The sequence below is a fragment of the Haliotis asinina genome, chromosome 15 (assembly GCF_037392515.1).
Source record: "Haliotis asinina isolate JCU_RB_2024 chromosome 15, JCU_Hal_asi_v2, whole genome shotgun sequence".
In the NCBI taxonomy this organism is placed as follows: Eukaryota; Metazoa; Mollusca; class Gastropoda; order Lepetellida; family Haliotidae; genus Haliotis; species Haliotis asinina.
Genome location: NC_090294.1, coordinates 28,322,670 through 28,350,557, shown reverse-complemented (window position 1 = coordinate 28,350,557; position 27,888 = coordinate 28,322,670). Strand labels below are relative to the sequence as shown.

Sequence of the window (27,888 nt, the reverse complement as noted above, 5' to 3'; positions counted from 1 at the left end):
TATGTGATGGATGTTCAAACATTATGTCTTGCACAGTGTGTGCTTTTTTCTCTTGATGAGGTTAATTTTTTTGTGTGTAAAACGATGAACTGAGGTTTATGATAAATATTGATCAAAATGTAACAAAAAATAATGTTTGTAAAAAAATCGAATTTGGGGAAAATATGTATCAAGAACGGTATTGAGGCGAAGCAAAGACGATACTTATTATGTGCTCTCTGGGCGCAGTGAATAGCGATATATATAGTACCGCAGGTTTTCGAACTTCAAATTCCATTAAACTGGTTTCCGTTCATTCTTGCGACAAATTGGGACAAACCTCGCGACACCAAGCGGATGGTTTCTTTATATAACATTATTTCTTTATATAACATTGGTATAAAATTATTGGCAGATTGTATTCCCTACCAGATAGTAGTCTAGCCCAGAAAGATGCATAACTTTGATAAAGTTATTTAGGGGAACCCTTCCAAGTTCTCCATGCAGCACGTATAATGGAGTGCTTCTCTTAACAGAAGGTAATTTGCGTAAGAAGTAAACATGAACGGATTCTGTAGATGTACAGTTTTCAAAAACCCAGATTTCACAGCCGTATAACAGAATTGCCTTAACCATTACATCAAAGAGATATAGAAGACATTTTTACGATTGGTGAAATATGCGACCTATCAGCAGAACGAAATACGTTGCTGTAGTAGCAGACTCGCAACATCTTTTTATAGAGGTTTTAAAATAATTATTGTTTGTGAAATGGATTCCAAGATACTTATAATCTTGACACATTCGATGGATGTACCATAATCTTTGGGAAGGAATTCCTCCCATATCCCCATTTAATTTAATTCTGCCGCCATATAGCTGCAGTATTGCTGAGTGCTGCGTAAGACTAAACTCACTCACTCACTTAATTTAATTCTAGTCAAATCGTATCACCTGAATATATATTCCTCGTCCAATAAGCATGTGCTTTAAAATATGTTTCTTTAATTGTATAAGAACATTCTGAAAGACATATATATCAAGCGTTTAAAACTGCCACTCAGTGAAATTGTTCCTCATCCTTAAATAGTACTGGGATAGGGGCGGACGTCTGAATTGAAACATATTACACCAATTTTAACTAACCTTCAATTCACCAAACAGGTCTAGAGTTGGGGTTAAAGAGCCATGGCTCTCACGTTTTTAAACACTGTCGTGGTTTGATAGCCAAAACGCACCTTTGATACGAAACTGTTATCGGAAGTAGGAAATAACCTTTGCTCTGCTTTGTCGGATGCACATGACTGACTGAGGGAGCAGACGAAATATTGACGTGTTTAGTGCTTTTCTGCAGTGACAACTCATCATGCAAAGGCTATTTAGTGTTTTTCTTATACTGTTGCAATCAAAATTAAGTATATCGTCTCCAGAAACCTATTACTTCTCGGACAAATTCGGCCTTGGTAGATATTTGGACGGCATTGGCGGTCTTAGTGCAGGAGCGGTAAGTTTCAATGTATTCTCAGTAAGTCATTGTTATGAGCAAACACGTCAATGTCATATGATTTCGACCGTGAGTATTACATAGGATATAATAGTCATGTTTCCCGTGAAGCCTCCGTGTATCTTTTATGAATTCGTGCGTCATTGTGCAGTTTAGTATTGCACTCGCATTGATCAATTTGATGTCAATGATTCTTCTCATCAATAATATTTCCGATTATCCATATCTTCAGCCAACCTCACAAACTGCTTGATTTGTCGTGCACTTCATTTAACACTGTTGCAGACAGTGCATAAAGTAGTTTTGAAATGTTGAACGATACAAAATCAACGTGAACAAGAACATGACGGCTATAAGCCTAAGACGAACTTATAACCACATTCAGTTCATTTTTTCCAAATATTGTCCCCAGCCATACTTATTTGGTAGACCGTTCTCCACAAAAAAAAATAACAAAAAAACCCCCCAGGGCATCAAAGATGGGGGTAAGGGGGTTTAGTTTTGCACTGCTACACATCAGTTCTGAGTAAGGTACCAGGCATAATGTCTACTCACACAGTCGAAGTTGTATACATAACAAAATACATAAATCTTTCGTTCAGTTGGTAAAAGTGAGTGTATGTTCAATTCAGTGTCTTGTGTCACTCAAAAGAAATTTCAGTGAGCCATACAGAATAGAATCTAATGCCGTTAATGCTTTATCAGTGAGCATCATGGCTTAAAATTATAACTCTCTGAGCGTATATGTTGTCAACCAACTCCCCACCCTTGAAAACGACTTAAGGCCACGATAAAGATTTTTGATAATCTACTTTGCCAATTTATACTCACGGCAAACCATCTCTACACATGCAGCCCTTTGTTATATATGAGAGAGTCGGTCTTAGGTGAAGGACAAAATGTAAAAGTGCTGGGTGAAGTTTGTGGCAGCCAAAGCAGGGGTAACAAATTTGCCCTGCACAATAACTGTCCTGTAACTGTTAATCTCTTTTAGTCCCCTAGGAAGTTGGGTAAAAGGGAATGAGACATTTGATGCAGTGATGAAAACGGCCACAATAAGTCCTTGTTTCACTTTCAGATTTTTATTTCATTACGTGAAAGAAATGATAGTCTTGAAGTGACTTTTTGTCTCTTTCAGTCTTCAGTCCTCTTGAAAGGATACCCAGAACAACAGAGAAATGAAATTCTTGACTACATGTTTAAGGTGTGTGAAATCATATAGTTTCATACTGTCTTGTTTAAGGTTATTAGGCACCATGTATTTGATACAAACATATACCACCCATCAAATGTTTTGACTCACTAGTGTAAATGTAGCTTACATCAGTCAACTGTTCTCAACTGGATTTTGCAAAATATTCCATACATTTTAAAAGTACTGTTTACACATGAACTGATCTATTGTAAAACAAATTCATTTGTTGAAAAGATTATTCTTATCAGTTCAATAAATAAAATAACTCTCTGAAAATTTGGGAATTTTAGCAAAACTTTATACGAAGACGAAGCTGTTCACATGCAAAATATTTACACATGCTTCCCAGCAATTTGATGCATGATGCCCATGCAATTCATCTCCATAATTTAAGGTTTGCAGTTGGTTCCCCTGCGTTAGTGGAGAACTTCATGTTCAGTGTAACCAGAAACATACAATGAATGCTATAAGTGAGTCTGAACTTTTGATGTGATGGGTAGTATATACCTCTTTTAATGTCTTCATGCATTTTCACTTGCGGGAGGTAGCTGAGTGGTTAAAGTGTTTGCTCATCTTGCAAAGGCCCAGGTTTGATTCCCCACATGGATAAAATGTGTGATGACCATTTGTTGTGTCCCTGGCAGTAATATTTCTTGAAAAGCGCTGAAAGTGACCTAAACCAAACTCACTAGCAATATGCAGACATTTCCTGAAATGTGTATCTGTAGGTAAACTAATCACATGAAATCAGAACACCTCTGATGCAAGGAGCAGAGAATGTGAAATTTTGAGACAATGAATCTACATATGTATTGTGTAAATTGTGTCAGTTTTTCCAAAAAATGTTTTAGTAACTGGCATTTTTGTCATGGGGATAACTTTAATTTGTTTGAATTTTTTTTTAAATTTCTGAGCATATCAGGAAAATCTGAAATTAAAACTAATGCAAAGTCAGCCATGACTGGCTGAACTGAGAACTAAGGCTTGTTAAACAGAGGGAAAATGGTCAGGTGATATGTCAGTGAGTTCACGCACACATTATTTGTTAACATTACTAGTTGCTACACATTCAGGGCCCCATTCTTCAAGGCGATCTTAGCGTTACGACAGTTATAACTTACATACTTTAACATTGACTTACGACTATCGTAGTGCTACAGTCACCTTGAACTGGGCTCAGCTTCATATCCCCAGTGTCCTGCAATATAACTTATACAACAAATATTGTCTCATCATTTTTAAGCAACATTTGTCTCCTTATCAAAATCATGTCGAGGTTTATTGAAGACCACTAAGTACTTGGCATAAACACTCAGTAGTTTTCTTTTAATAAAATATTATTTATGTCAAATATTTGAATGCAATGAAGTATCCAGCATTGAAGAAGGATCAAACACTGCAAGTTATATGACTGTTTGTTTTCATTTTGTTTCAGCCGAATTTCGGAGCTTCCTTTCAGATCCTGAAAGTTGAGATTGGTGGCGATGCTCAAAGTACAGGTAATATGCTGCAGGGCGTTCACTGTAGGGGTTAATGGGTTAGCATAGCACTAACTTACAATTTACATGGACAATATCTGGCTGACCTTGCACCTTTGTTAAGAAGCCACTGCACTCTGAAGTCTGTGGTGCAACAAACTGTGCAGGTATTTTACTGTTGATGAATGTTATGAGTACACAATGCAATTTCAGATTTAACACATGTAAAATTGGGCTTTCACTTCCATTATGAAATATATCATGTGTCGTGAATACATGATAATTGTGTTAATTATGTTTGTTTTTATGGTTTCATGTGACCTTTTAATTATAAGCAATATATATTGCGATAGGTTTGTGAATGTATGGGGCAAACATGTTTATGTATAGCAGGCCACACTAATTTTGTTTCTTGTTTTGCAATTCTGACTGTAAGATTTTTTTAAGAATAAGAAAAAATAAAAATTAATTTTCCCTACTCAAAAACTAAAATCCTAATCTTTTTATTGGCCCCAAATGTAAACTTACCAGCATCTTTTTTTGTCCCATATTCACTTCATAAATTGCCAAAAGTGAAATACTTTGAGTATCTAAAATGAATATCACTTTGATCTGTGATTTTATTATATTATTTATCCGCCTGCCTTGTGCTTTCTGGGGACAAAAAATTGCAAAAAACAAAATAATATTTTTGTTTTCAGTAATCAATATGGAAGTTAGATCTTTCTGATGCTGCTTGATTTTGACGATTGTTTTATAAAGTTAGTGGGTACACATGGCTACCTTGTGCCCCTAATATGTCGTGTAATTGAATGGGTGATTTCAATAGCATTGACTAACAGTATCTGACATTAATACAGGGCATAACTCTGAAAAAGGCATGAAGAAAAAATGTTGTGGCAATATATTGCGGTGTGTACTGCAATAAACGTTAAAGTATGACCGTATACTGCAATACAAAGTCAGGTCAAACTCACTCACTTACTCACTCGCAGATGGGACAGAGTCCACCCACATGCGGACACCGGACGAGGAGAACTACGAGAGAGGATACGAGTGGTGGTTGATGCTAGAGGCGAAGAAGGTACGTCACCCTGACACATGAGAGCATGCTAATATGGAAAGTGGTAAATTTGTTATTATCACTTGCAACATATTTTGAAGGGCTATTAAATTGGACTCAGGCCGTCCTTGCTCATTTATCTTTTCCGCACCAAACACCAACATTCCTTCACTAAATTTGGCACATAAGTAGGCCTGGTGGTGTGGGGATGTTTGTTTTTGTGTACTTGTGTGAAAGGTAGATCTGGTGATGACTTGGCACCTTTTCATTTTGGACTTCAGAACAAAATATCTTTTGCGTTTCCATGCAACACTTTTGATTTAGACTGACTTTGGTGGTGCTCTTGGAGCAGATCTTGTCATCATATCCCAAGTGTGTAGATCGATGCTGATCCTGTATATGACTGGATTGTCAGGTTCAATCAATTAATCAGAGACTGTATCTAGAAAATTAAGGAGTGCGGCAGCAAACTTGCTCGCTCGCTCACTCACTCACTCAAAACTCAATTCAGAAAACTTATAACAATGATTATCCCTCTGATTTCATTTTCAGCTTTGCAAACTGTACCAAATGAGAAATTTGTTATCTTTCTTGACTAATTTCTTATGAAATAATTATTACGAAGATAAAATGTTTCATCTGAGGTTTCAGGTGACTGTCTTATCTAGTAGATCAGAATATAAATGGCCTTGAAATGAGCTTTCTAGAGCTGCAGAGGTTCATACTTTTTTCTGAATGTTTTTTATTCCCCGCATCAATGAATGAAACTAAACTCCTAAACTATTCGTGGTAGCTCAACCATGTTTGGTACACAAGTCAGCCATGATCCCTAGATGTGCCTTTACGGTGTTGGAACCAGATATGATTTTACTTTTTGTTTTTTTCATTTAAATATATCTTTTGCTGTGACTATGAGGATGTCATCTTGTCTATGAGGATGTGATCTTGAGCAGATCTTCCAAACTATACATGCCAGATTCATCAAACTTGTTTTCATCAATATTGTTTTCTTACAGAGGAACCCTAACATCAAGCTGTATGGCCTGCCCTGGGGATGGCCTGGCTGGGTGGGAGGGGACAGGGGTAATGTGTACGACAACCCAGAACAGACTGCCATGTACATTGTCAAGTGGATCACTGGAGCAAAGACAGCCCATAATCTTACCATCGACTATATTGGGGTAAGGTGCTGCAAGCATATACAGGAAATACACTGGTCATACCATTAAGCATAGACCTCTGGTGAATTGCTGTACCCTAATACCCAGAAACAGAACATTCACTTTAGTTTCCAGTTAATGCAAATAAATTGCAGCAAAATGAATTAACATACTAATGCTTTTCAATGATAGTGACAATATACATTTCATTAAAAAAATGAAAAGGAAATATCATATACTAGAGCCAATAATTTGTTAATTATGTGTTATAACAGAAGTTCTCTCTCTCGTGTAAAAACTACTAGTAATGATAGTCCATTTATCAATCGCATTACTCCATGCACAGTGCATGGTGAAAGTGCCCAAACAATCTGATTATTGTTATCCTTGATAACCCAAGCTGCCTGTTAGGTGCTAGAGGGTTAGTGGTTACATGACTTATCCCACCAGGTACCCATTTTCTGCTGGGTGAACAGAGGCAGTTTTGAACAAACTCACTTGCCTATGGTGAGTCCACTTGAATGAGTCATGTGCTTCGTTGTGGAGCAAGAGTAGTCCTAGAAACTTGAGGAATCAAGCTTTGAAACATCCATCTTAGGATTCTCCAAGCCCAAGATTTTTTAACTCCACCTGACCGTGATTTGAGCTCCATACAAATGACCACATGGCAAACTACATGTTAAGTGCATATTTCTACTTACGTTGTTTGTTTTGCACTCCAGCTTGCATGTTTGCCACAAGAGGGTATGCTACAGGTATTAACTTTCAATCCATAAGCAGAACTGGGTTACAAAATGCAGCCTTGTGCTTCATAACATACGAAAAACGACATTTCAGCTGTTTATTTACAAATGAAACAAATTTCCAAACAGAATGAATGATACAAAATGTATATCTAGGAAGTTTTAAACAAAAACCCAAATAAATTAGCAACAGCAATCCCTGCCTAATCCCAGACTAGCATAAATCTGATATAAATGCTGGATTAGTCTCATAACAGTGTTGGTTGGTTTCAAAACTAACTATTTCCTGTTTCCTAACATTTACCATATATAAACTCAGGAAAAATAAAAACTTGACACTCGTTATTTTTCAAATAGTGTTTTGAAACTTTTCTTGAAAGAGTTCTTTTTGTGATTATGGTTAAATGCATTGTCAAGGGCATTACGTCACACATTCATTCTACTGGTCGGGCCTACATAGCAAGGGCCTACATAAAATCATATTTCCACATGCCACAAGTCATGTGACCTATTGCCACATGTGCAATTGATCTCACGGTAGCAGAGTAGAGTGTCATCTCAGAAAAACACAGCTTTATGGTTAATTATTTGTCAATTTGCAGTGCCACGACTGTCAAACATTCAGCGTGAATGTGCCATTGGCATACTGAATACGGGAACGTCCCTCTCTGATGTTGTGAGGATTATGGGATGCAGTCGACAGACCATCCATAATCTCCAGACACGTGTCCATCAAACTGGCACCACAGCGGACCGCCCCTGTCCTTGCCAACCACGTGTGACGTCACACACAGAAGACCGACAGATTGTCTTACGTCATTTGCGTAATTGCCATATCCACTGGGAATGTATTGTTTGGAGGTCGAGTGACTGCTCAAACCATTTGAAATCACCTGCGTTCTGCTTGTCTTCATGCACGGCGACCATATCGTGGACCAATTGTAACCTGTTTCCATCAACGCCAACGTCTTCTCTAGGCACGACGGCACCTGAGATGGACCCAGCGAGATTGGAATAGGGTTGTGTTTAGTGATGAATCAAGGTTCAGATTAACCTGTGCTGATGCAAGGGTTAGAATTTGGAGAAGACAAGGAAAATTCAATGTCCCGTGTTACGTACAGGAAGTCAATCAATTTGGGGGCAGTAGCATTGTGGTTTGGGGTGCTATCAACGGTCATGCTCGATCCCGACTCATTGTCATCCAGGGAAACCTTAATGCAGCAGCATACAGGGATCAGGTGCTCGTTCCAGAGGTTTTGCCCTTCATGGCAGCTCATGGCCCAGGTCTGACTTTCCAACAGGATAATGCCAGACTCATACGGCCAATTTAACAGCGAATTTCCTCAGGAACGCTGGCGTGAATATCATGGAGTGGCCCTCAAGATCTCCCGACCTCAACCCCATAGAGCATGTGTGGGAGGTGTTAGGCAGGCGGCTTCGTCATGTAAGGAACCCTGCACAGAACTTGCTGGAGCTTGGTGCCATGTTGGTACAAATATGGTGGCATCCCCCAAGCTGTGTTCAGATGCATCATCCAATGCATGAGGAGACGTATGGCAGTTGTGAACACCCATGGAGGACACACCCGATACTGACATGATTTCATGAAGTTGTGACTCAGTTTTTGATCATGGACATTGTAGTTGCATTTCCAGTGGAACCGATTCCATAACAAATATGATGTGTATGCTATAGCATCTTTATGACAAGAGAATTGAATACAATCGTTATTTCAAACCCATTTTCCTAAATGTTCAAATTATTGACTTTGAAACGAGTGTAAAGCTTTTATATTTGTTGAGTTTATATACCTAAAACTGAATACTTTATTCCCCCGTCTATCCTACTACTTTCTAGCCTAAATGCATCACTGTGAGAGGGGGTCATATGTTTTGTCTCAAAACAAGGACTGGTCCATCACAGAGCAAAACCTATTTTATTTCGAAGCAAGCAAAACTGTTTCATCTCAGAACAAGGCTTCACCTGTCTTTGGGTGTCACCAGCTCAGACCTTAAAACACCTGTCGCTTGCTCCTTATGTACCCGATAGTGGGACAGTCCCACTATGCGAGGAGCACACCTATCCTTGGAATGGAACTTTCCAGTGTATGCAGCCAATGCTGCACCGAAATGGTGAGCGAAGCGAAACAAACCAGTGACAGACATAACCCTCATGTTTCCACAAGCTTTAGTAAGAAAAATTTATTTGGTTTTACCAAAATTTATAACTTTTACCCCCAACTGAGTTACTAACCTTAACCCACCCTTTTCTAATATCTATAGCACCTATTATAATTAGCCCCTGTTTAGGTATGTTGTGTCTTCAACAAATCTCCTATGAAGTGAATATCTACCACAAATACTATTATTATGTAAGCATATTTTTCCGGATACCTGATTGGTCCAGAGGTAATTGTCAATAGAAAAGCATATTGATTCCAAGCGAGGTCTGATCAAATGTCATATTGACATCAAGCTGTGATGTCATTCTATAGTTTACATGTCACAGTGTTGTTGCCATAACATTGTTAGTTTGTAGTGAAAATAAAATTATTTTCTTGACCAAGTGGACATGTTTTGGATTTTATAAGCTTTTTTTCAGTAATTACATAATATAACAATAATAGACTGGTGAATTCGGTCAATACCAGTATTTATGCAATATCAACCTCAGGCTTTGCCCTTGGTCAATATTGCTTTTCATAGGTCCATGAGAACAGGTATTGAGCTCATCACCAGTATATAATTGTATAGTAACGAATACAAATATTGGAACACGAACACAATAACAAGTCAGCACTTGATGTATTATTCGTGATATTTAGTGAAGCTTTAAAAAATAATTTTTTGTTATATTTATCCTAGCAGTGAAAAGGAACCACATTAGCTTAAAAGAAATATGTAATATACAACAATGTATGATGCTACCTAACTATGTTTCATTTTTGCAAATGTCACTTTAATAAATACCCCCTAAAACTAGTGAAAACACTGCTTTCTAAAATTCATGAATTCTGATGATCTTAAGTGATGAATTGCTCTCCATCCAGATCTCTTGGATCTCAGCATTAGCATTTCATTACTATTCCAATGTACAAGACAGTTACATTTAGTAAAAGAACTTTTGTTTGTGCTGCCCAACCCAATGAAATGAGCTACTTACATACCCCAAAATAGCTGAAACACTGCCTTCCTTCAAAAATAATCTGAAGACTTAATTCTCTCAAAAGGCGTTTCTCTAACAAGTGCCTTGACTGAGCAGTGCACTGAGCATACTGTGTGTGAACAGATACGCTATGAAAATGTACATATTGTTATTATTGTTATTATGAATTGAATTCATGAAGGGATATGGTTCTCTCTATTGGCGTAAGTCTACATTAAACACAGAATATTCATATCTACTGTCTTCATCAAGCACAGAATATTCATATCTGCTACTGTCCCAGGGTAGAATAGACCTTCAGCAACCCATGCTTGCCATAAAAGGCGACTATGCTTGTCATAAGAGGCAACTAACAGGATCGGGTGGTCAGACTCGCTGACTTGGTTGACACATGTCATCGGTTCCCAACTGTGCAGATCGATGCTCATGTTGTTGATTACTGGATTGTCTGGTCCGGACTTGATTATTTACAGACTGCCACCATATAGCTGGAATATTGCTGAGTATGGCATAAAACTAAAGTCAATCACTCACTCATATCTACTACCATTTATATAGCGTTTGTATTTGTAGTTTTTATTTAATTGGCTAACATCTCTTACAATCAATAGCACCTGAAGGGATGGTATAAGTCCAGCTAGGGAACTGTGTTGGAAGCAGTCCCTAGTATGTTTGCTTAACTTCAGTTGCTGGCGATCTCATATCACTATTTGTTAGTGTATTATTAAATTGTCCTTCATCTAGTTTCAAATATGTGATGATCTAGTCATTTTACTGTCCCTCGTTGACAGGGTTTAGAAGTTATATGTATTTATCATGAATTTAACACTAGCTTTAGTCATGCTATTGCTGAAATATTGCTGATGTGACTTAAAATCTTAACTCACCCACTCAGTCCATCTACTGGCAAAGTGATATGGGGGAATAGATGAGAAATGTTTCCTTTCATTGACAGTGAAATGTAACAGCCATAATATTAGTAGTAATTGATTTGACAGAGGCATTACAACTTAAAGTAGAGGAGAGCCTGATGTGACACAGAAAGTATTGCTGAAGTCTTTTATTTGAATCTTGACAAATGATCGAACTTATTGACTGATTTGCATGTTTGCCTTTTTTTTTCCAGATATGGAATGAACGAATGTACAACATCACCTACATTAAGGTAATCAATATGTTGTACATATCTGATGTATCAGGACATGATTTACTTTCAGAAGTTACTTTTTTGTGCATAAATCACAGATTTTTCTGCACATTCTCAGATGTGGATCATCAAACTATGTCTTCCACAAGTGACGTCACACCGAAAAGTTAAGATTTCATAGGGCTGCGAATGTTTCAAGAATAAAGACCCTGGATTTGATTCTCCCCATGAGTACAATGTGCGAAGCTCATTTATGGTGTTCCCTGATATTGCTGGCATATTGTGAAATGCGGCATAAAACCAGACTCATTCTCTCACTCAAATGACAGCAGAAATGAAATTAAACTTATTTGAACTTAAAATACCTAAGATTTTATGAAAGGTAGAATAGTAAAAGTATTTTGCAAATGATACCAAAAACTTTGCAGTTTGTGAAAAGATCCATGATTTCATCATCATTTCTAATTGGCGGAAAGAGGCACTTAGTCTGGAATCCTGGAAGCATCCCTCTAACTTGGAAGTCGCTCTGATATTGGGTATTGATATGTTTTGTCTTCCAACTGGACATTTCTATTGGACTATTTTCTAGCAACACTTCTTCTTCCATAGGGAAATACATCTTTAGAAATACTGACTTGGTTCACAAACACTTGTACAAAAGCAAAATAATATTCTCATGTTATTGTCTCTTTTTCACAATAGCAACAAATAGATTGGTTGCTGTTACCATTTTTTTACAAGATAGCCAATAAAACACCAACTTAGAGTACTATCGGAAATAGGAAAAAGGATTTTTTCCACACTCATCTCTACTTTTTGTGTAGTCGATGTGTGAAGGTGTGAAATATCAGTTGCAATAAGTTTGGCCTAACTGCAGTTCCAGTGGTAGGGGGATAGGAAATGTAATACAAGGAGAGACTTTACTTTTCTTGGGAGATATTAGTGCATAAATGAGCAATGCACAGTTTTTCAAAGTCCAAAGCAACATATTTGGAACAGACTTCATGCAAATTAGTGTGTGAAGATATTGTATTGCAATGGACACTTTTTATGTGCTCAGTTTAAAGTTTGGTCTAGACTTCATTATAAATGACGTCTGACATAAAAATAATAACTTCTCATGCTTCATAAATCATACTCTTTTACATATCTCAGCATACGTAAACTTCATGAAAGAAAGACAAGTGAGATGTTAATCAATAGATGAGACATATTCACCACATAATATGAAAAAGCAAGAACTGTCTTTGAGATGGCCCCTTGTGCTAGTAGGCAGTGCATGCATTTCATGCCATGTGAGCTGATGGTCCATTGTCATACCTTGTTGAGCGACCTAATTGCCATATTTTTGCCCAATTTTACGAGTAAACATGCTTTTCTGGATTGCCTCTTACGCATCTCACAGAATGCCCAGTTAGAACTAAGTGAGTTATTTTGAGATAACTTATTTGCGGTAGTGTAAAGTTTAGGTATTCAGAGTAACAGCCTAAAAAATATTTTTTTTCTGTTTCCTTCAGTACTTTAGAATAGGTCTTCTGTAGCCAGTGCTTGGTAGAGGAAGCAGCTATCGGAATTGGGTTGTGAGATTTGCTTACTTGGTTGATACATGTCATAATGTCACAGTTGCATAGATCAATGCTCATGATATCAGTCACTGGATCATCTCATTCAGATTTGATTATTCCCAGCCCACCATGATCTAGCTGGAAAATTGCTGATTGAGATATTGAACAAAAAATGGATAAATTGTAAGAGGCAATGAGAGCAGCCAGCTGTCTAGACTAATGCTTAGTCTCTGGGTGTATATAATTTTGATAGTAACACACAAACCCACATAAATTGAAGAGGGGCCCCAGGGAGGGCAGAGATTCAGAACCTGAGGAAAAGTCAAGACTTGCTTCATTTAAGGATTTAGCATTGCAGAGAGGGCTTGGCAGTAGGGAAAATAATGCAGTTCAGAGATTGTGAGACAGACTACCAGCTGTCATTCATCCTATTTGTTCTGTATTTTGAAATGACCTATTGCTTCTTTTTCAGACTCTGAGGAAGTCTTTAGACAGTAATGGCTTGCAGAGCACAAGAATCATTGCTGCAGACTATTTTGGCTGGGACACCCTGTCAGATGAAATTATTAACGATCCAGAATTAGCTGCTGACATCTATGGAATAGGGTATAAATATTACATTGAAATCATGGAGTTTTCTTTGATGAATGATGACAATTTAAAAAGCTATACAACTTCTTTTATTCTGTGAAAGGCTTTTTTTTTTTAAAGTAGATTCTAATGTTGTCACTTGCTTGACGACACTAGAATATGTCGAAAACCTTTCACAGAATAAAAGAAGTTGTATGTCCCTAAAAAGTGTCATCATTCTTAATTATGGATTTGGAAACATTTTTAACAATAAGTTTTACATTATCATCTCTAAGAAAGCATATGCATATATGGTTTTCAAGTAGCATGTGGACCCATGAAGGCCTGGGGTAGAATAGGCCTTCAGCAACCCATGCTTGCCATAAAAGGTGACTATGCTTGTAGTAAGAGGCAACTAATGGGATCAGTTGAAAAGACTGTCTCTTTCTCAAATGTCTGTGGGGTGGGATAGCCTAGTGGTTGACATGTTATCTTGTCCCACCCGGTTCGAATCAACACATGGGTATAATGTGTCCCCCACTGTAAATCTAAACTCAGTCACTCCCTGTGATATGTTGTCAGTGTTCACTACCCAGGAACAGTCAGCTCCCTCAAGGCCCTGGAGTCAGGCAAACAGCTGTGGGCATCAGAAGACTACAGTACCTATGATGATGTCGTTGGAGGTGGATGCTGGGCAAGGGTATGTTTGTCAGAATCACATACTGGATTCAGGGGAAGTACTGAGTGTGAATGATTTGCAAACTATTGCTTAATGGTGCATCAGCAATTTTGCAGCAGTTTGCGGTGAGTAGTGAACTCTAAGGCCATGTACACTGAAACCAGATTAATCATGTAACTATTTGTGCATGATGGGCTTGCTGTTTCCTTGTGTTTGGAAATTATATTCACAATTTACAAATTTTGAATTTTTTCAAAATGGTCATAGTTGATATACTTATTTTTATATTAGCATCAATTTTCAACAATAAGATTGTGTTTTAATGCAGGTTGGTTGCTGTGTGAGCTGATGTTAGAGATTGTGTTTTAATGCAGGTTGGTTGCTGTGTGAGCTGATGTTAGAGATTGTGTTTTAATGTAGGTTGGTTGCTGTGTGAGCTGATGTTAGAGATTGTGTTTTAATGCAGGTTGGTTGCTGTGTGAGCTGATGTTACAGATTGCGTTTTTCAGCTCGTCAACCAGAATTATGTCAATGGATTTCTGACAAGGTGAGCATTCATGAAAAGATTTCTGTAGATTTTTATTTCATTGTTTCATTATATTTATGTTCATATTACAGTTTGATTTAATATTTCCAATAATTTGTGATAATCAATCTTCAAAATCATATACATGGTTTAGTGAGTCAGCACATACAATAGACTCCTTGCCGTATTACTGTAAAAGAGTTGTGTATCTGTTTTTGCAGCACAATCTCCTGGGCCTTGCTAGCAAGCTGGTATGAAGGTCTGCCCTTCTATGGTGATGGTCTGATGACTGCTGTAGAGCCATGGAGTGGGCACTATGATCTAGCCAGTCCACTCTGGCTGACAGGTGAGCACCACTGTGTGATGAATATGTTTGTTACAATCAGATTGTGGAATCATCCTTTTCGTGAAATGACTGAAAATTTGAGTTGTTTCACGAAATGACATGACTAAAAGGATTGGTCATTTCGTGTCATTTTATGTAACAACAATCAATATACTTCAGTCATTTCATGAAATTTTCATCTATATGTAGGGGACAGGGGTTTGTGAGGTGTGGGTGCTCTGGGCTCAACAAGAGTATTGTGGACTTGACTGTTAAGATAAGTGATGTAGAAATGGTGATCTACGTTTTTAGATTAGGTTATTAAGTGAAATTTCATGAAATGATGGACGTATATTGATTATTGTTACACAAAATGACATGCTTGACCCTCTTAGTCATTTCACGAAATGACTGAAATTTTTACAATCTGACTGTAACATATAGATGGATCAGCTGTAGAGGCAAGGATTGGACTCTTTAAGTTTCTTTCAAGGACAATGCAGTATGATTTATGCCTTTATGTAGCAGTGTCACGTAAGCCGGTAGGCGAGGAATGACACTGCTACACTTCAGACCATGTTATCCGAGGGAGAAGTTTACAATGTACTTACCTTACCAGCATGTTAAAATTTTATTTTGTTGTTAAGATCGAAACTTGTTAAGGCATCACAGACCAATGAAACCAAAGTATTTTACATAAAGGTAAGATAATTTGACCTGGTCAGTCCTGTCTGGCTGACCGATGAGTGCAAAGGTGTGGTAATATACATGTACATACGTGGACTAGTGTATAATGTACACACAGATGTGGAGTGGTCATTATGACCTGGGTCATCCTCTCTGGCTTTCCTCTCAATGCATTTTGGGGGGGATGGGTTAGCCTAGTGGTTAAAGTGTTCGTTCATCATGCTGAAGACCTGAGTTCGATTCCCAACATGGGTTCAGTGTGTAAGGTTCTTCTTGAATGTCTGCCCACCATGATATTGCTGGAATGTTCCCAAAAGTGGTGTAAAACCCAATACACTCGCCCGCCTGCCCGTCCATCTGCCCACCCGTCCACCCACCTACCCACTTGCATTGTATTTATTATTTACATTGTTGAACACTGGCAGCATGAATGATGCCTTTGCTACACAGCATTAACATTTACAATTTTTATTGCAGCACACACAACTCAGTTTACCAAAGTTGGCTGGAGGTACTTAAGTCATGGCTGGGGGGTGGGGCACCTTGCAGGTGGGGGGAGCTATGTTGCCCTGGTCAGCCCTGATGGGAAGGACTTCACCATTGTCATAGAAACCATGGTAAGACACGCAAAAGAATGATGCTTCATCAAAGTGATACGGATGCTGCTCTGGGAATGTAGGTGGATGAAAATCTCCTTTGTCTTGACACAGACTGTAAACTGTATTATTCACAGATATTTGCTTTCAGATGAATTTACCCCCTCCAGAGGTTAGCATTTCCACTGAGATCAGGGTTTAGCAGAGATGGCAACCACTCCAAATTTGGAGGAGTTACTCCTATTTTCAAACACAAAATTCAAAATTTGTTTGTAAAAATGGTCCCAATCCCCAACTCACAACTTCAGGGCTTGAGAATTGCTTTGGGCAAGGCATGACTCTGCTTTCAATTGATTCAGGGGTTTCATCTCTGTTTTAATCAAAGTTATAAACCTGAAAAATATATAATCTGAAGCAACGCTCATCAACAATTTTTGGTTTCAAATATACTTTCCATGAACATTGTGAAATGGACAATAATTGTTTTGGCATACATTGTCTTGAAAATGATTCTATAAAGCACTGTGGTTTATAAGCTCCTCCCTGACTTAGTAGCTTTCTCACTGGGACACAGATAGGAGGGTTTCTCGTCTAAGTCAGTGATCCCCCAGACGGATATAAACAGCAGCATTTTTTTTAATTATCCAAACTATACCAAAGAGGTGTGATATATGTGTCTTGGAATTACACAATTACCAGTCAAATTTGTTGGAATCAACAGACAAGTATCCAACAAAACTACTTCAGTTGTTTGACCCTAGATTTGAACTCAAATGATTTTATTTTATTCAGAGCCACAATCACTCTGTGTGTATCAGACCGGCTTTAAAACCATACACTGTGGTCCCTCAAGATGTTACGTTTGTCTTCAATGGAAGTTTTGTGAGTATTTATAATAAATTCAAAAATGTGATTATTGTTTCTCTTTTTCTTGTGCAGAGATTATATAGCCTAAAACTAAATTATCTGACATGGTTCACATTCAGTAGACCCATATATATTCAGGTTAGAACTGATTTTTAGTAACCCATGCATGTCATAAGTGGCAACTAATGGGATCGGGTGGTCAGGCTTGCTGACTTGATTGACACATAGAGAGATCAATGTTCATGCTGTTTATCACTGGATTGTCTTGACTCAGTTGTTTACAGATTGCCACCATATAGCTCAAATATTGCTTGGTGTGGCATAACACTAAACTGACTTACATTTGGTGCACGTTAGATAACACAGAAAAGATATACGTATGGTAAACCGGTTTCTTTTGCTGTCATTTCAGTCGGGTATAAAGAAGTTCTATCCATGGTTTTCTCAGCTAAATTTCACAGGAGAGTCTACATTATTCCTGCAGCAAATGCCCATTCCAGTAAGTGAACTATGATGCAGGTACTTTAAAGTATGTTACCAATTTTCCCATGAAGGTAAGGGATATGACTGGCCTTTAACAACGCATGCTTTTCGTAAGAGGCGACTAAGACGGATTGGTCGGTTCGACAGACTCAGTGCTGCAGCCAGACTGCGTAATTGCAGAAATTCGGGAAATCAATAACAGCTTACCTAAATGTCCATAATATACACAAAACATTCGTAACTACTTGTCCCTCTCTATAACCAGAAAAAATCCATTATAAACAAGGTTTCTTAAGCACTGCACATTGCTGGTGTGGGTATTTTGCATTGTGGAACAGCAATATGTTTCATGTAAGGAGCTTGTATCGCACTGCGGGCTTCCTGACATAGCTGATGCATATCATTGAATCCCATATGTGTAGACGGAAGCTCATAATGTCGATCACTGGATTGTCTGGTCAAGAGTCAATTATTTACAGATCTTTGTCATACTGGTTGAAAATTGTGGAATGTGGTGTTGCACAAGATACACACAAACATAATGACAAATTTCTTGGTGTTGACATTTTTCAGATAGGTCATGTTTTTGTGGTAATGGCATATACTTACATAAGGACCTTTTCAGTGTTGGAAATCAAGAGAGGTCTATGGTCCTGTAGCTGATGGTGAGGTTTGGTGTGATGGCCTCATAATATTTGAATCTAGGGTCATTGGTAAATCTTAAACTAAATGGGACAAAGGGGTAGACCAGTGGTTAGAGTGTTTGCTCATCACACTAAAGACACAGGTTCGATTGCCCATGTGGGTAAAATGTGTGAAGCCCATTTCCGGCGTCACCTGTTGTGATATTGATGGTCTGTTGCTGAAAAGGAATGTAAAACTAAACTCACTCACTATTCCTAAGAATATATACTCTTTAAAAAAAGTAGAGTAAACTGAACTTTCAATTTGGGTAGGAAGTGTAAACGTTAACAAACGCTTAAACGTTAACAAACGTTTCAAGGACAAACTTCTTATGAACGCACTACCATTTCCCTCTATTACCACCCCTAAACATAACGCATGATATGCACGTGCACAGCGCAGTAGCCCCCATACACATGCAGGGGGTCCCATTCTTTATTTTGACATTTTTCCAAGAAGGTTGAGAAATCACTTAGAACATTAATTTTGACACTCATCTTGCATCACACATATGTTAGTGTTTGTTTCTAGTCATTTGTTTTGATATGAAAATCGTATACATGCAAATTACATGCCATACACCAATCATCTTTCAAAAGCGACTACATTCCAAATAACTATGGTTGTAAGGAAATACAATTGGTGATGCACTCTCAAAACATTCAGTCATATCATATCAACTTTTATTGACTCCAATAAATCTCCTAAATATTTTTAAACGTAAATAAAAAGAAATGATAAAGATCCTCCACTTTTTTTAAGAGTATATCTTCAGTTCCAAATGTAGGTTTAAGAGGATCAGATAGGTGCTGTACGTAACCTTGGTGCATGTGTGTACCGCTACATTGATCTGTTTGATTGACATTTTAGAAGTTGATGGATAATCAATCAATCTTGCTTGAAAAGAAGAAGCTATACAGAATAAGGAAGTATAAGAAGCTATACAGAATAAGGAAGTATAAGAAGCTATACAGAATAAGGAAGTATAAGAAGCTATACAGAATAAGGAAGTATAAGAAGCTATACAGAATAAGGAAGTATAAGAAGCTATACAGAATAAGGAAGTATAAGAAGCTATACAGAATAAGGAAGTATAAGAAGATATACAGAATAAGGAAGTATAAGAAGCTATACAGAATAAGGAAGTATAAGAAGCTATACAGAATAAGGAAGTATAAGAAGCTATACAGAATAAGGAAGTATAAGAAGCTATACAGAATAAGGAAGTATAAGAAGCTATACAGAATAAGGAAGTATAAGAAGCTATACAGAATAAGGAAGTATAAGAAGCTATACAGAATAAGGAAGTATAAGAAGCTATACAGAATAAGGAAGTATAAGAAGATATACAGAAAAGTTGCATCGCAGAAATAAAGAAGTTGCCATCCATAAAGTATTATACTTTTCTAGTACTGCTACATTGTTTCTAAAGCCATTAGCTACTGCTTCAGCTCCCTGAGTCTTCAGGGTTTATCAGACCTGTCCCAATACTGCATTCTGTAACAGAAGTCCCAGTCCCAGTCCCAGTCCCAGTCCCAGTCCCAGTCCCAGTCCCAGCTTGGGGAATCATGTGACATGGATAACAAATATGGTATTAAAAGAGGAAAAGGGTTAAATGCTTCTGTAAAGCATTGATTTAGTGCAGTGATAGAATTCAGCTGCTTTTATGAAAATAAGAACTGATCAGAATATATAGTACTTAATAATGTGATTGCCTTTGGCAAATAAGTTAAATTTGACATTTGAGAGTCACTCATTTGTACAAAGTTCAAGACAGGACAGAGGAACTCAGGACGCTTTGATATACTTCCAATTTCATCTTTGATTGTTTCCAGGTGATTGATGGTCAGATAAGATTTAAACTGGGCGTAGATCAGGTGCTGACCCTGACAACAGTTGCTACAGGAAACCGGGGACAGTATCCTCCCCCTCCACCTTCCAAACCATTCCCACTTCCATACTTTGTCAACTTTGAAGGTAAGCAGATAATTCAGCCTCTTGTATCTTGTTGTGATGCCAATATAGCCTTAATCAGATGGCTTTCTCAGGTAAATTCAAATGTTTAAGATATAATGAGAAAACATTTGTTATCTGTTGTCAAAGTTTGAACATATGGTCAAGTTCTGTAGATACAGGCCTGTTTTTTTTACTGCTTTGTCACTTGAGACGTGTTAATGGTTTGGTAGAAGGTGACATGGGTATGTAACAGTTCTATCAAAGAAAGGAAATCTTATTGTTAGTTTTGGAAACAATGATCCTTGTTGTTGTTGCTTCAACTTGCACAGCTGATGAATTTACTCATACAACAGGTGCCAGGCAGGATCTAAGGATCTGTCAACATAGATATCCACACAATACATAATTACATTCCATCTATGAGAAGTTAATTTCTTATCCTGCAATTTCACTTTACCACCCAGTTTTGTGGGCATGTTCAAATTTGAATCCAAAGGATCTACCACAATAGACCAAACACATTGATGTAGTTTTTGTTGAATCATTTTTGAAGGTCACAGAGCTGATATGTGTGTTATTTCTCTTCTCCAGATACCAGTGTGTACCAGGCCCCGGGTGTGTTTGCCCAGCAGATAGGATCCTTTGAGGTGGCTGATGCAGGGGGCACACATGGCCATGTGTTGAGGCAGATGACTTTACAGAAGCCTGTTGCCTGGTGTCCTGCTGACTCTATAGGCATGGGGTTCACCATCCTTGGCAGCCCCAACTGGTAAGTCTCATAGTGCAGACATCAGTAGCTTGGGGTTCACCATCCTTGGCAGCCCCCAGTAGTAAGTCATGGTAGAGACATCAGTAGCCTGGTGGCCGACTGACTCTATATGCATGGGGTCACCATCCTTGGCAGCCCCCAAAGGTGACTGTCATGGTAGAGACATCCACCCATCCACCCATCATAAAGTTAGTTACATTTGTTCTGTTGCTGTTGTTACAGGAAGGACATCTATGTTCAAGCAGACATACAAGCCCCAAAGAACAGTAACGTCAGCTCCATCTTCATAGCGGCCCGTGCCAGTCAGGAAGGATGTCAGTCTAACACTGCCAAAGGAGTCTTCCTGTCAATCAACCCTCAAAAGAAGGAGTATCTCCTGTCAAGCTCTATCAGTAAGTTGCTGTAACCCAGTTCCAACATACTTTGGAGAACATCCAGATTGTTGTTCAAAGTGTCAGAATAGCCCCTGGGCCAGCAGTGAAGATCCAAATTGGAATTGATCTTCAGCATGTCATGAAAGGTGGCTAATGGTATAGGTTGTTGAGGTGCACTGATTTGGTTGACACACGTTATCATATCCTGACTTCATAAATTGATGCTCGATGTTTGTTGATCACTGGATTATCTGGTCCATGCTCAATTATTTACAGACTGCTACCATGTAGCAGGAATATTGTTGAGTGCAGCATTAAAGAACAAACAAACAAAACAAGCATTACTTAGGTCATCAGTTAGTGACCACATCAACCAAGGTTAACCCTCCTCCCTGCATTCAGTCAATGTTTAAATTTGGATCCTACGTCCAGGGGATGATACAGTACTGCTTTTTGAGAAAAGTGGGGTTGCACAGTTTTGAGAAAAGGGTGATGCACATTTCATTTTCACCTGTTTTAATGTGTCATTTAACAAACTTAGAGGATGTTGAGGGGATGGGGATGTTTCAGCACACCCCTGCACCCTGGATCTGCCTATGCTGTCATTCCATCTGATTTTGACGTCAATGAGTTCATCAATAGTGATATTTGTGTTTGTTCCTCCTTAGCTGTTCTTGGCATTTTGACACAAGGAAAACTTGAAAACCTCAACAAAGACTGGAATACAGTGTCTCTCCTGACTATGGTATGTATTTCTGGTCTACTGGCTTCAGTAGGTTCAGTATAATGATGTTAACAGTAGTATGTGTACTTCTGTGAAGCATGTTTGTATGGCTTGTTGCAGGGCAAATTTCTTAACCCACTGATAACATGCATCCGTGCATTAATTAAGTACCATTCTTCTTTTGAAAATAAGATGCGATGCTACAGAAAGGTTAGGGAAAAGCCATCAATGTAATCAACCTATAGTTGAAGAAGCATTTTCCCTGAACGTTTTTACAACTACCATAATCTTTTCAATTCTTTATTATAGAATCAGTTGATGAAAATTTGATGTGACTGAATTTTTACCCAAGATAATTATTCCTCTCCTGCTGAAACTACACAATTAAATTAAGTTTTGACCAAAAGGAACTAATTCTGTTATTCACCAAAATCACATTTACGCACCAAGTAAGCTTCAATTATGCATAATCAGGAAATTGCTAATTGACAAAAACTGAAAAATGGCCACATTAATAAGATTTTGGAATAAATCTTTTAGGATTTTGCGTTTATTGTATTCAGTATAGCCAGATACAGATAATTAATTATCTGTATCTGTTTTTAAGTCCTAGAGCAAGATACCTTATTTTGAACAGTGAAAGTAATAATTGATTGTTATGTGGTCCATAAATTCGATATCTCTTGTGAATGGATGAAAGATTGTAAATGGAAGTGTAGGAAAAGTTACAGTCAAATTAAAGAAACAGTAAAATTTTGAAATGTAGGAAATGTTGCTTTATACAGAAAACAAATAGATTTTAGCTGTATCCTAAATAAAGTACATGGTAATTTCAATGATGTTTTTGCAATGTTAAATGCTTGGTCTATCAAATTATGAAGGTTTTTTTAGGGGGGAAAGAGTTTAGAATTTCATATCAGACAAAACTAATTTGTAATAATACAGGATGGTGCTTATTTTATGCACAGATGTATATAATGAATATCTGGTTCACCTTGCACAGGTAAAAAGTGAAGTGGATCACTGCTCACTAATTCATGTGTCTGTGTGCAACAGGGTAACAGTGCAGAGAGATCTATGTCCACTCACTTGTGTCTGTGTGTTAGAAGGTAACAGTGCAGTGAGATCTATGTTCACTCACTTGTTTGTGTGCAACAGGGTAATAGTGCATTGAGACCTCTGTTCACTCACTTGTGTCTGTGTGTTGCAGGGTAATAGTGCAGTGAGATCTATGTTCACTCACTTGTTTGTGTGCAACAGGGTAATAGTGCATTGAGACCTCTGTTCACTCACTTGTGTCTGTGTGTTGCAGGGTAATAGTGCAGTAGGATCTCTGAATGGGGAGATGATCTTCAACTACACTACCTTGCCAACCTCAGTAAAGTCAGGATTTGTTGCCATGGGAACAGGCTCGCTGGACTATGCGGACTTTGATAATGTGAAGATTGACAGTGCCAGAGATGGACTACACTACATGAAGAACATGAAACATAATTTACGATAAATACTTTATAGGTATTTTAAGTGACCTGTAGCTATATTGTTCAAAGTGATTGTGATGTTCAAGTCATACTAATTATTTGTATATGATCTCCATACATTCCACATATTTGTTTTGCTTGTTAAAGATTTTATCCCAGATTGCTCACAGACTTCTTCCAGGAAGCCAAGATATTTATCTTGGCAAGTTTTGTACATAAGTTTGCAATAGTTTGGAAAAATGATGAAAAGTTCATGTATGTATATATTGGGAACTCAGCAAACAGTATTGACAACCTGAAAGTCATACAGGTTATATGTACCTATACTTAACATGGACTTACGGTGGACATTGGCAGGATGTTCCTAAAGTCAGCCGTACTTTACAAAATGATAGAACCATGAAAATAGTCTTCATTTTCCGAATGGTAGTCTCAGGATAATGCACTGGCATACTGTGTAGCCATAATACTGTACTGTGTAACTTACAGCATCTTAATTATCTAACAAGGGAAAATCTTTGTATTCATAATTTTGAATTGAAATTCAAAGTCAACATGCTATCTGCCTCAATACCTATGCTACCTCGTACACTTTTTGTAGACATACAGATGTGTGAATTGGAAGAGGCACATTTAATTGGGTATTCCTAGGAAACCAGGATGCATAGTTTTAGTATAATCCCTTAGATGTGATGGTAATGTGTTTTTAAGGGATTAAAACACTGGGTGATGTGAAACAGTGGAATGTGAAGTGAAATAAGAATTGATTTTTCTGTTAGCTGAGCTAGAGTTATGAGTAATTGAGTTATGTTCACTTGAAATATGGCAATAATTTATTTTAATAGTATTACATTTCACTTGTATTGTATTTCATTTTATTATTCATTATTAACATTGATCGCTGTTTAATTTGTTCAGTAAATTTGTAATTGACTAAGATTGAATTTACTTAATTATGTTCACTAGAATTGTCAGAGTTCACTTTTCATGATGAAATGTGAGTGATGACCGATTAATTTTCTCACTCAAATTATTTGACTTATATTGCATAAACATATCAATGTATAAATATCTTCTGACAGCAACAGTCTGTGTGATTTCCACAATGGTTCATGCCCAGTTACCACAACTGAACTCTCAGTTCATTCCCACTTTTCGTGATGTTGATGGCTACAATGCTATATCACTTGTTTTTCATTTTGTTACGTAGCTTTTTGATATCACCCAAGTGCTTGTGATCACACCGACTGCCTAAGTTAGTAACTGCTGATCGTTTTAAAACAAGCATATGGGTGACATCTTATTTATTGTATAACACAACTTTTCTGGGCCACTTCTGAGTGACACTTCACTATTTGTTACGAGGGAGGAGAAAGGTGTGTGAAAAAGGATAGAGATAGCACAGCACAGGTTAATGAATAAATAGCTTCGTCTGCACTATTCTCAGCACTCTTCCTTCCTTACTAACAGTGAAATGCGTCAATATTTTAATGATGGTTTGTTAGAGCACTTTTTATATTTTTATGATCAAAATTCTGCAGTAACCTCACAGAGTGAGTATGATTGTTGATTATGAACAGCGTTTCATTGAGTACTCTATGTATATTAGTTTTCGAGTTAGATTGCAATTCATCATTATGCTTTTCAGCCAAACGGACTATAGTAACTGTTTTAGGGGTGTCATAATCATTTCCATTTACAAGTAAAGAAAAAATAATTTTCCCCATGACAGCATTTCTGAATATGAGTCTTTGTAACCTGTACATGTACATTCTCTTTTCGGGCAGTTTGGTCTGACAGTTGTTTAGCCTGACATGTTAGCACCATTCATGATGTCACACCTGAGCAAATACTCCAAACACTTAATCATGACATCATCAGTGTTTCAGTTGATTGTAGGATGAACTGAAAAATAACAAATATTATCTAACATTGTTTCATTTGTGAGGATCAAGTTAAGTTTTTTCAAGGAGATTTAGAAGTGGAATGCTTAAGAAAAGAAAAGCAAGATTTATGGATGTCAGCTTCATTATTGTGAAAAACACCAACGTTTTGGAGCATATGCTTACTCCTTCATCAGATGAATGAGGATCCAACATACACTCCAAATCCTTTGAGTTATTCACTGTAAAGATTTTGACATCCATAGATCTTGCTTTTCTTTTCTTTTTTTTTTTCGGAGGATCATCTTAATTATAGGATGTCTGAAAATTTTTTATAGGACTTGGCATTCAAGCTTGGAAAAGGTCCAGTATTTTGTTTGAGTTTGTCAGAAGAAAAAATGTTTGAAATTCAGAGAATTGATGTAGCATTTACAAGCTTCCAGTGAAACAATCTAAAGCAAGGCATTAATTGCTAATTATCTTGTTATCAGTGAACTATAGTTGAACTTTACAAAGTGATAACATTAATTATGTATAATGTGACTTGAATCAGAAGTTGTATATTTTATTCCTTTTCTGGAATTTCCAGGAGACTTTGAGCCTCATATCAGCCTCATATCAGTTTTCAGGGTAAACCCTACACTGACTGACAGCTTGGTTTTATGCGACTTTTAGCATAGCAAGAAATACAAGAAATGGGCTTTTGAGCATGTGGGGTTTTGAACCCGGGTCTTGAGCATGACAAACCAACACTTTAACCACTAGGCTACCCCACCACCCCGGGTATACCCTGGAAAGGAAAGCGATGTAGTGAGTTAGTTGAGAAGTTAAACAAAAGGAGAGAAGTATGGAAATGGGAAGAAACATACATGGGAATATGTACGTCTCTTGTTTGTATTAGAGTGTTTATATTACTGAAAATGTATTGGGTTGGCAAAGGGTATACTTAGGGAAATAAACAAGGGAACACCTCTTCATTGTGATATTCCGCTATTCAGCATAGCTATCCATGCATCCATTTTCCATCTCGGGGGCAGACTCCTAAATGTTACATATTTCATATAGAAGCAAGCCCAGTGGGGAAATGATGCACATGCCCTTAGATAATGTGCCCTTTAATCTTCCCCTTTTATTTGTCTTTTTCCCTTCATGATGACAAATTTGACTTCACTCAAATGTGAGGGTGTTGCTAGGTTTTGGTGCAGAAAAATTTAAAAAATATTGAATATTTCTGGATGAAAATTGCAATTCAGATTGGTCTAGTTTTGAAATGGTGCCTTTAGGTGAAACAGGATTATCTTATTTTTGACAATTAGCACTCCACTGAATGTGCAGATAGTGCTTGTTTTGTGAAAACCACAAATATTTCCAGAAGAATTTTTGCTATGCTCACTAGAAAACAGTCATCACCATATTATAGCGGTATTCACAGAATTACTCCTCCTTTTGTTAAATTAATGAAACAGAATTAATTATGATGCTAAGTAGTTATTCACGATATGTCCAGTCCATTTGCTGCCACTGATCATATATAACACAGCATTCTTGTAGGATTCTCGTAGTATAAATTCTGCTCAAGTTTATGTAGCTACATCAGTGGTGTTTTAAAACAAAATTCACATGTCAGCATTTTTTTTTATTGCTGCCAGGAGACAATTACTTCTTATGTCTGTGTGCCAACATGTGAAACATTCAGGTCAGAAATCTTGTGGAAGCTTTTTTGATGTTTTTTTTTTCTCTATGAAGACATATTTCTTTAAATATAAGGTGTTTTCATGAAACAGTCAGAAAAGCTGTTTTGTTTTGGTCCAAATATTCCAAATTCAAACCTAACAAAATATGCTTAAATTTTTTTCTCTCAAGAACCATAATGCAACAAACCTTTACTAGTAAACTTTTTAACAGGAATAATGAGGCATGAGACTCAAGGCATTATGGAGGGCGTTTAAGTTCTGTGGAGACAAAACAAATGTCTCTCTTGTAAAGGAAATTGTTGAAAATATTATAAGAAATATATTTTAACATAGTTATTCATTGTCATTTATATTTTAATTCTCATCAAATTTTAGTGGATAATACTTTGACCTCAATACTGATAGCAACTTCTTGCCAGTGCTATCATTTTAAACATTTGAATATTAAGATTTTGCGCACAATATGCATTGTATATTCATGAACGAAAAGAAGTGTATTTTTGAAACATATATTTACCTTTGAAGATTGCCTTTTTATTGACAATATTTATATCAGCTATAACTGTTTTGTGAAGATCATCTTTATTCATT

The 27,888-nt window shown here is 37.3% G+C and overlaps 1 protein-coding gene across 2 annotated transcripts; it reads left to right on the top strand.

The window, feature by feature from the left end:
* Positions 1-1,301: 1,301 nt before the first annotated feature.
* LOC137265403 (galactocerebrosidase-like) lies at positions 1,302-27,823 on the top strand. 2 transcript variants are annotated; one of them, XR_010954929.1, is made up of 19 exons: positions 1,302-1,483; positions 2,622-2,687; positions 4,114-4,177; positions 5,152-5,240; positions 6,236-6,400; positions 11,414-11,452; positions 13,472-13,605; positions 14,152-14,269; positions 14,758-14,795; positions 14,996-15,120; positions 16,264-16,403; positions 17,175-17,264; positions 17,662-17,748; positions 20,252-20,393; positions 20,964-21,141; positions 21,364-21,533; positions 22,184-22,260; positions 23,552-26,592; positions 26,896-27,823. XR_010954929.1 is itself a non-coding variant. In XM_067800802.1 (18 exons), the coding sequence occupies exons 1-18, from the start codon at positions 1,346-1,348 to the stop codon at positions 23,741-23,743; spliced, it is 2,052 nt and encodes a 683-aa protein (XP_067656903.1). In that variant the 5' UTR covers positions 1,302-1,345; the 3' UTR covers positions 23,744-27,823. The 2 variants fall into 2 exon arrangements, 1 of the variants encoding a protein (XP_067656903.1); XM_067800802.1 differs by having other exon boundaries at positions 23,552-27,823.
* Positions 27,824-27,888: the final 65 nt, after the last annotated feature.